A 12,607-nucleotide genomic window follows, 5' to 3' on the forward strand; every position below is an offset into this window, starting at 1 on the left:
CATCTACTCATTGGTAAATCAACAATGTCTGCACAGGCTCGGCCATGTTCACCTGACAGCCATATTCCCAAAGACCAGCTGTACAGTGAACTGGCCACTAGATCATGACCTCCTGTGCATCCTCCGCTACAAGGACACCTACCAATGAGATATGAAGATGGCAGACAGTCGCTGACAGCCGTGATCTCTGGAGGCTGTTTGGAAGGGCATAGGAAGAGGCGAGCAGAAATGAAAAGCTCACTGGGCTGAGAAGTGGGCCCAGAGAAAACAGGCCAGCGAATTGTGCACCTTCTCAGCCTACTTTCTTCCTCTTCAACAATTGCAACAGAGATTACCATGCCAGAGTGGGGCTCCTGGGTCACACTAGACAATGCCTAAGACAGAGTTGACCACCACAGCGCAAAGCCATTGTCTTAAAAGACATAAGGCTGTCACCAAAGAAACAAACTGAATACATTATTTATGCTGTGGAGAAAGCCAAAAGTTAAAAATACCTTGCACAATCACGAAGGACTCCATTCTTCGGCGATGCGCTACCTTACATCAGAAACACAAACAAGAACTGTGTAAACTGACTAAAAAGTTTCTTTATGAACATCTCATTGGGTTCATAAAACACAAACAAAACTGATTCATCAAGTCAGAAAAGTGAGCCATGCAGAAATGTTCAACTCCCTAAATGACCAAATGCCTTGTCACCATGTTGTCTCATAAACCACTTGTCATTATATATCCTTTACTTAAACATTATTGCACACAAACAAGCTAAAAAGAGTAAGATATTTGGACAGTTTTATAAAAAGTTTCATTTTTTTATGAAAATTAAATCAGATCAAACCAAGATCTCCTATTACCTATTTGATTGTTAGCCCTTTAAAAGTCTAAGGTCCAGATTTCTGGCCTCCAGATCATTGGAGACCAAACACACAACGCTAGATGCATGTCCGGACCACACAAAAGTCCCAATGCACTGACCTCCATGAGAATTTCCCAGGAAATGTGAACCTCCTATGGGCAATACCCCTACCCCCTGGGACCCTGCTCGAATATCTATGACTCTGAGTTAGAGTCAAGAGACTCCAGACAGTTCTGCAGTACTTACCTGGATAGTTACCCAGGAAATGTTAGACAGGAAAATCCTATTCTAACTCCTGGCTAACTATAGAACGGACCCCTCCCAAATCACTCTCACTGACCCACTCCCCCTGACAACCCACCACCCATCCATCACCCCAGCATTTTTTTTAATTCATTCATGGGATGTGGGCTTTGCTGGCTGTGCCAGCATTAATTGCCCATCCCTAGTTGCCCTTGAGAAGGTGGTGGTGAGCTGCCTTCTTGAACTGCTGCAGTCCATGTGGTGTAGGTGCTGTTAGGAAGGGAGTTCCAGGATTTTGACCCAGTGACAGTGAAGGAATGGCGATATATTTCCAAGTCAGGGTGGTGAGTGACTTGGAGGGGAGCTTCCAGGTGGTGTTCCCATCTATCTGCTGCCCTCGACTTTCTAGGTAGTAGTACCCGTGGGTTTGGAAGGTGCTATCTAAGGAGCCTTGGTGAATTCCTAAACCCCTCCTGACCCCACCAACTACCCCTCCTGACCACCTGACTACTCCCAAACCAAAGTCGGCTACTCCCACCATCCGACTACCTCTTCAACTAGACCCGACTAACCCCCCACCACTCGACTACCCACCTGACTGGCCCCCAACCTGACTACCCCCCCCAACTACCCCCAATCTACCTATCCACCCTAACCACCTGCCACCTCATCCACCCTACCACCTTGCCCATTCACTCATTCATCCACTCACCCATGCAGTCACATTTAAACTGGACTTTTAAATTTACTTTATGGCAGCTAGTGCCATAAAAGGGAGGTGTGGCTTGTCCTCCCCCTGATGCTAGAGCTCTGCAGTGGAGAGCTTCGTGGAACCGTACACTCCATATTTCTGAAGAATTTGGACTCAGAAGACCTAGTCAGAAGTGCGGAGCATCTTTGGGGCGTTGAAAAGTTCAAGCAGAAGATCCGGGCCTAAGTTTCACTTAGCTGCCAGGTATCTACATTAACTGTTTTGGCTCCAGTCAATTACCAGCCACTATGAAAGTGTGGTAATAGTTGTTGGAGATTATGCAGAGGGCAATAGTTGCAAACTTGGTGAACAATGCCTTAGCATGTGATCTAATGACCTTAGTCTTCAGAGATCTATCAAGCGATAATTGCACAAGTTCACTGCTATTGATGCTCAACTGGAAACAGATGTATGATCTTTGCTGCAACATAAACAATATTGTCCTCATAGCTACACCTAATGGTGATCCATGTTCTGTTAAAAAAAATCTGAATCACATAGCCCTTTCGGTTTTTCTCCTGCTGAAAATCTGGCCCAGAGTGTGCATATATCATCAGTATGGCACATACAGCAATGTAATGTGTGGGTTGGCAGAAATGCAGCGGGTGGCATCTTCAGAGCTGATATTTAGTAAGAAAAAAGTGGGAGATTTCTGAAGCGTTCTCTCAAATTTGGAAGGAACTTTTTAAATAAACTACAGTGTATTTCATTGCTTGAAAATAGAAATGAATTGCTAAAAAATAATTAACAATCCAATGTATATACCTCACTGGATACAAGTCTTCTTATGATCTCCCAAAAGAATATGGTATAAACAACAGCACAAGTTTATTAGATGTAACAAATGAGCAAAAAGTGAATGCTGCAGTTTGTAGTACTTTCACTAATTTTTTAAAACTGTAGCGCCATTCCAAACATAACAAAAGACACAACACTTGGTTAATTTTAATAATACTAAACACGAGCTATTGTCAGTAATATAACTAACTTGTGAAGATTGAGAAATTATCCAAAGAGCTCCACAGGTCTATCTCCAAACAAGCTATGGAACACTAATACAAGAGCTAATGAGCAACAAGAACACTGCTTTGGTACTTCTCTTACTCCTTAAGTTGAAGTACGCTTAACAATTTTAACACAATTGGACCTGAACTCTATCCAGATGCAAACACATCTTTTACGGCATTAAACAACAGTCTTCACTTTGAATAGTTTCAGGTTAAGCAATAGGTATTAAATGGCTTGCATCTACTTTGCAATCAAAACATATTTGCACAGGAATAATGCCTCTGAAGTAAGCTTTTACTTATCAGATGATATTCTCTAATATGTGTAAAATATGTTAACATTAGCAAAGTTTAAACTACTCAGGCATAATGCAGCAGCAACAGCACTTTTAACATCAAAGGTAATAAGCTTATTTGGCAAGGTAATGATCTATTCTGGCAACATTGCCCTATCACACTCACTTACACTCATAATAGATAGTACAGTACCAGTAGGCTTTGACACCCTAAATATGGATTTTTCTTTACAGGTACCCTGAATTTTCAATGCATTTTAAGAAGTGCTACAACCACTTAATTTTCAATATACATTAGATTTTTAAATCAAAGCATAACGTAGGAATTGGCAATATTCCTGCAGCTGATCCACAACTACACATACTTTCCATTTCTACACTGCTTAGAGAGTGCAATGAGAAAGAAAAGCAATGAGATAATAGCAGAGGGTATGATGCAAAACAAGGATCAAGGGGATAGGATCACCAAATTACACCAAAAGCTGTAACAAAAATCACAATTAAGCTTCAAGCAATTAAGTTAGACATACATTCAAGAGGACTGTAGCGAGGGCATACAGGAAACATGCACGGCTGAAGCATTAGGGGGATTTTCTCCATACCCACCATTGAAAACTGATTTGCACCTCTCAACACCCATTCAGTCCTCGTCATGCCACTCATCACCTTCCACAAAAAAAACAAACAAGGCCAAAACAAAATTCAGCAAAACACTAACACCGATGAAGATGATAGACTTTAAAGAAAATTTAAATCAAAAAGCATATAATGGAAACCATAATCTTTGAATTGCTATGCACGGTGCCATGGGAAATCCAACTTACTTACCAATTATTTTGAACTAGAGTTTCACACAGATGTTGTTCTCTCAAATTTCAGGTTTAAAATCAATGTCATTACACAGAAGCAATGAATAAAACAAAACATATGTTGGGTGTTAGATAAATCAGGAGAGCAAATATCCTCAATTGTCATTTGAAGTTGTGTATATTCAGATCAGCAATGTGTTCAGTTCTGATCATATAAATGCAGGAGAAACTTCCAAATCCTAGGAGCACCATGATGACAATCTCTAGCATTGGAGGACTCAGTTATAATAAAAGCTGGAAAAACTTGAACAACTGAAAGATAACTTTATAGAGATACACAAGATACTGGCATTACCCCTTTGTATTTGAAGATGATATTCTTCTACATGGCTTGAATACACTACTGATTATTATACTGACACAAAAAGAGACAAGTTCTCCTGCACACTTCAAACTAAAAGAAACCATTTGGGATCAACAGGCTGCTGCTGTTCACATTTCCAATACTGCAGGTTATCTTTCACAAGATCTGCACTCCTGCACTCATACCACCTACAGTGACATGCATCACTACTCACCAGTTCCTTCAATCAGCTCTAAGATTTTCCCAACTATAGACTGATTATTTAGCTCTTGGTACACTTGACTGTGCCCTTACATCAGTCACTTAGATGCTGCTTTCCTTATTTCAGTTTGCTGTATTAAACCCTTTTTGGCATTTAGTCTTCCATATGGCTGGCATGTGAAACAGCCAGTAACAGCGAACATTTTTGATTCCTCTTTATTTGTCCACTTGCATGTTTGTTGGCTTGCTCACATGCCAGCTGATAAAGCTGTTCAATTTAGTTTTGCTTATAGCTGGATAACTGCCTGTGAAATTCAGTAGTGGGACAGCAGCAGTTTGTTGCATTGCTCAGCTTTTTCTCTCCATGAGCTGATTATCAAGTTCACACTATTACTACTTCTACAATGAGAAAGGAAGGGAGCAGAATGATTCAAACTAAGAGCTCCTCTTTGACCCATACACTGCAAGGCCACAACACACAGAATGAAATCCACACATGGGCTGCAATCAGCCTATGGTGCACAGGTTGGGCACCATGTCATAGATAATAAGTAATAAGCAAATGCAAAATATCAGTTAAGATTTGTGGGGAAATAGCAGTGAAAATAATTTTTCTCTCTTCCGATTTCTACTGCTGAAAAATATATTGCATTTTAGAAAGCTAGATCAAAGTCAATTACAAGATATCCACTTATTCAGAGTTTAAGGATCTAGGAAAATGCATTTGAAAAAGTACACTACTGTTGTAGTCTTGGCCAGTAGTGTGATACAATAGGTCTCCAATGCAAGTTCCACCTTCTGCAAGTTCCCCGCCAAACCACTCATGACCCTGACTCGGAAATATATCACCATTTCTCCATTGTCACTGGGTCAAAATCCTGGAACTTCTTCCTTCACAGCACTGTGGGTGCACCACATGGACTGCAGCAGTTCTAGGAGGCAGCTCACCATCACCTTCTCAAAGGTATTTAGGGATGGGCAATAAATACTAGCCTAGCCAGTGATGCCCTCATCTTATGAATGAATTAAAACAAAAAAATCAGCCTACTGGGTAAGGAACTTTCAATGTTACACTGCTGGACATAGCAATTTCTGTGCTGTATTTATGATATAGGAACAACAGCTGATGTCACATTGGCCTTTATAATTTAACAGCAATAGAGAAATTTACACAAACAGTGTTACAGGAACCTGGCTATTTCCCTTAATCATGTGTAATGAAATTTCCTTTCAAACTTTCAAATTATACACATGGTCTGTTTTACCTGATAGCATTATTTGTATTTAATGAATTAGCAATACAACTGAAAAATGTAATCAAGTGAATGGATAAAACAGTCGAACATGTTTTAGTTGACTCCCCATCTCAACTCATCATTCCCTCTCCTCTGAGTTCACTGCCATCTTATCCTCCCTCAATCTTCCCCTCCATGTAAACTCCCCAACCCATGTTCATGGCCTGCCCCTTGACCTTGCCATCTCACATGGTCTTGCTAGTCCCATAATTTCAATCACAGATGAGGCCACCTCTGATCACTTCCTTGCACCACACAACACCTACATTCCCCTTCTACCACCCAAACCTAGCTCTTTCTGCATCTGTCCCTGGAAAAGGTTATACCCCAATTCACTTGCAGCTGCACGTTCAAAATCCCAACTATCTAGCCTTTGGCCCTCCATTTGCCACAACATTTCTGCACCTACTGATTTACTCAACCAAACCTCATCTCCACCTTTGATGTCCTAGGCTCCAACAAAACCATTACTCTTACTCACCCTGGACATTCCCCCGATATGGCTCCCACCTCCACTAACGTAAGTCTAAGGAATACAGACTTGAAAGGATATTGCACACAGCTGGTTAGCTAACCACCTCCAGATCTGGTTGGACCACTTAATACACCAAGTCCTATTCTCATCTGCTAAAATCTTCAATATTCCAGGATCATCCTGGAATGTAAAGATAACCCCCCCGGCTTATTTTCGCTACTGTAGACGGTCTCCTTAAACCCTGCCCTCCTTCAACAAGTGCGATGAACTCAAGGACTTCTTTGTCACTAAGATTGAGACAATCCAATCAGCTATGCCACATCCATCCCTTCCACTAGCCCACCTGACCAAACATCCTTTAATACTTCTCCTTACCCTAACCCTGAACTCGCATCTTTCTCTAGCTTCTCTCTCATCTCCTCTCATGCCCTCTCTGAGCTCAACTTGTCCATGAGACCCATCTCCTGTTCCCTTGATCCTATTCCCACTAAATTGCTAATCACCCAACTTCCCCTCCTGGCTCCCATGTTAGCTGATATTGTAAATAGTTCTCTCTTCAGATGTTGTACCTCTTTCCTTTAAATCTGATGTCATCACCCCTCTCCTCAGAATAAAAAAACAACTCTAACCCCTCCATCCTTGCAAACTACCTTTCCACCTCCAACCTCCCTTTTCTCTCCAAAGTCCTTGAGCATGTTGTCGCCCAAATCCATTCCTATCTTTCCGGAACTCCAAGTTTGAATTCCTCCAATCAGGTTTCCACCCCTGCCACAGTACCGAAACAGCTCTTGTCAAAGTCAAAAATGACATCCTGCGTGGCTGTGACAAAGGTAAGCTTTCCATTCTCATCATTCTTTACCTGTCTGCTGACATAGCTGACACACCATCCTCCTCCAATGCCTTTCTACTGTCATCCAACTGGGTGGGGCTGCTCTCAAATAGATAATAATGGAACTATCTAATCATTGCCAGAGAATCACTTACAATGATTTCCCTTCCTGCTCCACTACCTCTGATGTCCTCCAAGGATCAATCCTTGACCCCTTTCTATTTCTCAACCACGTACCGCAACTTGGCAACCTCATCTGAAGCCACAACATTAATTTTCACAGGTACGCTGTCAACACCCAGCTCTACCTCACCACCACCTCTCTCAACTCCTCCACTGTTGATAAATTATCAGACTGCTTAATTGACATCCAGTACTGGATGAGCAGAAATTTCCTCCAGTTAAATATTGGGAAGTTTGCAGCCATTGTTTTCGGTCCCTGTTCCAAACTCTGTGTCCTAACTACTGCCTGCATCCCTCTCCTTTTCAAAAGTCTGAGATTCAGTCAGTCTGTTCGCAAGCTTGGTATCACATTTGATCCAGGGATGAGCTTCCAGCCTCATATTTGTGCTACTTCTTATTCCCACCTCCATAACACCGCTCGACTTCACCCCATCTGCTGATGAAACCATCATCCACGCCTTCATTACAGGTACCCTCGTCTATGCCAATGAAATACTGACTGGTCTCCCACATTCTGCCCTCAATTAACTTGAGATCATCCAAAACATTGCTGCCCACATCTTAACTTGCAGCTACTCCTTGCCCATTCCCCTGTCATCCCTGTGCTCGCTGACCTACATTGCTTGACGAGAGCCAATGTTTTTATTTTAAAATTCTCATCCTTGTTTTCAAATCCTTCCATGGCCTTGCCCCTCCCTATATCCATAATCTCCTCCAACTCCACAACCCTCGGTGAGATACCTGTACTCCTCCAATTCTGCCTCTTGTGCAAAATGTTGTGAAGAAGACACAGAGTGGCTGCAAAGAGATATTGACAGGTTAAGTGAGTGGGCAATAAGATGGCAGATGGAATTATAATGTTGTGGAGTGTGAGATTATTCACTTTGGTCCTAAGAATAAAAAAGTAGAATTTTTTTTACAAGGTATGAAATTTATAAATATTGATGATCAAAAAGACTTGGTGTGCTTGTATAAGGAACTGAAGCATGCAGGTAGAACAAACAATTAGGAAGGCAAATGGCATATTGGTCTTTACTGCAAGGGTATTGGGAGTTCAGGAATAAAGAAGTCTTGCTACAATTGTACAGATCGTTTGGTGAGACTACACCTGGAATACTGTGTGCAGTTTTGATCTCCGTATTGAAGGATGGATAGACCTGCATTATACTTCCCTTACAACGAAGGTTCACTAGATTGGTCCCTGGGATAAAAGTTCTATGATGAGAGACTGAGTAAATTGGCTCTATATTCTCCACTGGTTAGATCATGAGAGGTGATCTCATTGAACCATACAAAATTCTAAAAGGGCCTGATAGAGTTAACACAGAAGTTGTTTCTGCTAGCTGGAGAATCCAGGACACAGTCTCAGGATAAGGGGTCAATTATTTAAGACTATGAGGATGACAAATTTCTTCACTCAAAAGGTTGTGAATCTTTGGAATTCTCTACTCCAAAGAGTTGTGGTTGCTCCATCGTTCTCTATATTTAAGGCTGAGATAGGCAGATTTTTGGTCTTTCAGGGAATCAAAGGATATGGGGAATGGGCCGGAAAGTGGAGTTAAAGCCCAAGATCAGCCATTAACATTGAACGGCAGAGCAAGGTTGACAGGCTGTATGGTCTACTCCTGTTCCTATCTTGTGTGTTCTTGTGTTCATTCGTTGTTTTAACTGCTCCATCACTGGTGGCTGTGACTTTAGTTAGCTAGACTGCAAGCTCTGAAATTCCCTCCCTATACCTCTCTGCCTCATTCTCCTCCTTTATGACACTTCTTAAAAACCTACCTCTGACCGAGCTTTTGGTCATCTGATCTAGTATCTCCTTATGCAGCTCACTGTCTTACATTAATTTATAATGCTCCTGTGAAGCGCCTTGGAATGTTTCATTATGTTAAATGTACGATATAAATGTAAGTTATTGTTGTTCACAGTCCTAAATTCAATCTAAATCTGGAACTTTCTACCACATGAAGTAGTTATAGTACAGATACATTTAAGGGGAAACTAGATAAATACACAAGGGCAAAAGGAATAAAAAGATATGCTGATAGGGTAGACAGTAGGGCTGGAAGTGGCTTGTGTGGAACATAAACATTGACAAAGAACAGCTGGGCCAAATGGTGTCTCTGTGCTGTAACTTTATGTAATTTTATGTAATTCACACAAATGTGATCACAAGCATTAATTTCCTTGCATTGTCTCAACATCGAAAGCTGCTCTATGACTTCACAAAGTATCAGAGCTTTGAAACCATTGTGACATCAGCTGTTGTTATAAATACCACTGATTATTTTTTATAAGTGAAATGCACTTAATATCTTGTACAGTCCAGGTTGTGGCATCATATATTACTAGGGATTACATGTATGATGTAAAAGGTTTACAACAGTACAGAAATACTATAAATGAAAGCACATCATCCTCTAACCACCATCTCTTTAGTTAAATAGTCAGTTCCAGTTTAATTTGGCACATGGAAATCAAAGATAAACAGCCCAGAGAATTGCCAATTGCAAAAACTCTATCTGAAAGTTTCTGCAGCTGTCTATCCCTGGAAACAGAAAAAAAAACATTTATAAAACAGTTCCATTTTCTTATTTCTACAATGTGGGTAACTAAATCCTAAACATGAACAATGGAGCTAGAATTCACAATAATACCTCAAAGATTAGCAGCTACACCATAAGATTTATATCAAATTTATCATGAACCAATGGGGTACAGTTGTTTAATATTCCATTCAACAATTTCCATTCATAGCAGCAGGGAGAGAGCAGTTAGAGAAAGTGTCCAAAGGTACACATTCAAAGAGGTAAATTTTGAAAGTTTTTCCGAAAGGTGGAAAGAATTCATAAGATGAAGGGACACTCGCTCACAGAGCAGGACACCCAAAATCCATGTATAGCTTTGGACTATGAATTGTACATGGTATCACCCATAAATCATTTGAAGATTGTACTAGTCAAAAGAACTTCACAGTACAAAGCTGACTTTCATATTTTCAAAACTGTTCAAGATAAGGTACATTGCAAATGGATTTATTAACAAGGTCTTTTATAAGCTGCAAGAGACGACATAACACAGGTGCTGCAAAGTCTTGTGCAAAGGAATTTTATGTAGTAAAGTAACACGGAAAGATAACTGAAAATAAAGAGGAAAAAATTCCCATCTTCAGCCTTCCCAGCTTGTTACACGGCATTTATGCACCAAATCTTAAAAAAACACATCGAAAAATGGAAACGGAAATCGGCACTATTCAAGAGGATTTTGTACTTTTTAATACCGCGCCTCCTGAAGTGTAATAGGACAAACAGCCTCGAATATTGCAGAGTGGAAAATCCACACATCTGGAGAGTAATGACAGATTTTTCCCAAAATGCTGCTACCCAATGGGGGAGTGCAGACATCCGCTTAAAGTCATGCAGAGCCAACTTTTAACAGCCCAGCACATAGGCGGGGGGGTCAGAGTGCTGAATAACCAACCATAGCACCCTTCCCTCTCCCCGACCCAACCCTGCCCTCTCCCCGATCCTTCCCTCTCCTCTCCTCCCCGACTGCTCTTTCTCTACCTGACGCTGTAATAGGACATCTTTGGGCGCCGTTGCTATGGTGCTAGCGGCCGCTCCTGTCTCCCGCTCCGTCACTGAACTTCCACTCGCTCCCGGAACCCCAGCCCCTAGCAACGCACCCCCCAACAAAAGCCATTCCCATTGGTTCTCCCTCTCTCTCCACGTCATCCCATTCAGCCATGATTTTTCTTATCAAAGTCCGGTTTTGAAGCAGTCCCTTGAGGATTGAGGTAAAGCGAGGCCCCTCCTCCTAACACCCAAAGTCTTAGAATCATCCCAGTCACTCGGTGATGTTTATACAGTCAATGAACAATGTACTCAGGAGTATTTCCATGGTTTGTGACGGCTTCCCTTTGGTCTGGCTGCGGACAAACCTTCAGACTGCACTGCTGCCAATGAGACCCTATTGGAACAGTACACAGGTTGTCTGCTCCCTGGCTGATTTGCAGTCGAGTCTGCCTATTTGGTAAATGTTATGAACAACATATCCACCCTAAAAAGTGCTTTCTGATTTCACTCAATAGTGCAGCTGTTGCAATAGTGCCCCATTGTTCTGGATTTCCTACTATACTCCCAACTGTATCTATCCTACCGAACCCCTTTATCATTTTGAACACCTCAATTAGGTTTCTAAACTCAAGGGAATATAAACCAAGTTTATGCAACCTGTCTTCACACATTAAGCCCTAGTGAATTAATTGTACTGAATCTGCTCTGTACCCCCTCCCAGGCCAGTATATCTTTCCTAAGGTGGTGCTGAACTGAACACAGCACTTCAGATGGAGGCTGACTTATGTTACTGGGTTTATGATTATAGTTGACTGCTTATTTGTCACTCAATGGGCAGATCACAGCTGCTAAACAAAATGTGTACGAGAAGAAAGCAATTCATTAAGAAAACTGAGTAAATAATAGGTTTTACAGCAAAAATATACAAAAGTTGAAATGTAATGGTGATTTTACGTAAAACCCTTAGTAAGTCTGCTGTTAGAATACTGTTTTCAGTTAAACTGCATACTATAGAAAAATTATTTTGGCAATAGAGATGGCAGTATAGATGCTGACTAGTATAAGGAACTACAGAAATGAAGAAAAAGTTGAAGGAATTAGAGCTGTTTGTGTTAGCTTTAAACACTTGCGTGAAATCTCTATGAAGAGATAGGAGTGAGTAGATAGAAACAAATTGGTCGAGAGTTTTAGAACAAGATAAAATGTAAGAGTTTTAGGGCAGGACATGACAAGAGACTTTTTTGTTAGAAACACAAGGTTGAGACCATAGAATGCACCACTGGAATTAGTGATTATAGGTGGTATAAAGTAGTATGGGAACAGAAGGGATGTGTGGACTAAGGTTTGCTATTCAGGTAGAGGACAAAGCACAGCACAGTCTGGTTGAAAGTGGTAACGGGAGAAGTAAAGAAACAAAAAGGTGTGTCTAGAGGAGGTGTGAATTGCAGAATAATGAACAAATATGATCCGAAAAAAAGAGAAAAAAAAACTTGAGAGTAAAGCCAAAACCAGCAAATAAAGTTGAAACAAAATGGAGGTTTTATGGTGTCAAATTGTTGAATAATGTTGAATCCAGAAGGTGATTAATCAAGATGAGGTGCTGTTCCTTGAGTTTATGCTGAGGCCAAGGACAGAAAGATCAGCGTTAACAGCAAAGTGGAGAATTAAATGACAGGTAGCCAGAAGCTCAGGATTATGATTGTGGACTGAACTAAGGTAGTCT

General features: G+C 41.1%; 1 protein-coding gene across 3 annotated transcripts in view; it reads right to left on the minus strand.

Annotated features, from left to right (window-relative positions):
• LOC144696651 (tubby-related protein 3-like) overlaps positions 1-11,003 on the minus strand; it is a 152,686-nt gene extending 141,683 nt beyond the window's left edge. For all 3 annotated transcript variants that reach the window (XM_078568203.1, XM_078568202.1, XM_078568199.1), the window contains exon 1: positions 10,876-11,003. In XM_078568203.1, the coding sequence (XP_078424329.1) occupies positions 10,876-10,895 (20 nt within the window). In that variant the 5' untranslated portion in view covers positions 10,896-11,003. The remainder of the gene's footprint in view (positions 1-10,875) is intronic.
• Positions 11,004-12,607: the final 1,604 nt, after the last annotated feature.

Source organism: Cetorhinus maximus, chromosome 22, assembly GCF_964194155.1.
Source record: "Cetorhinus maximus chromosome 22, sCetMax3.hap1.1, whole genome shotgun sequence".
NCBI lineage: Eukaryota > Metazoa > Chordata > Chondrichthyes > Lamniformes > Cetorhinidae > Cetorhinus > Cetorhinus maximus.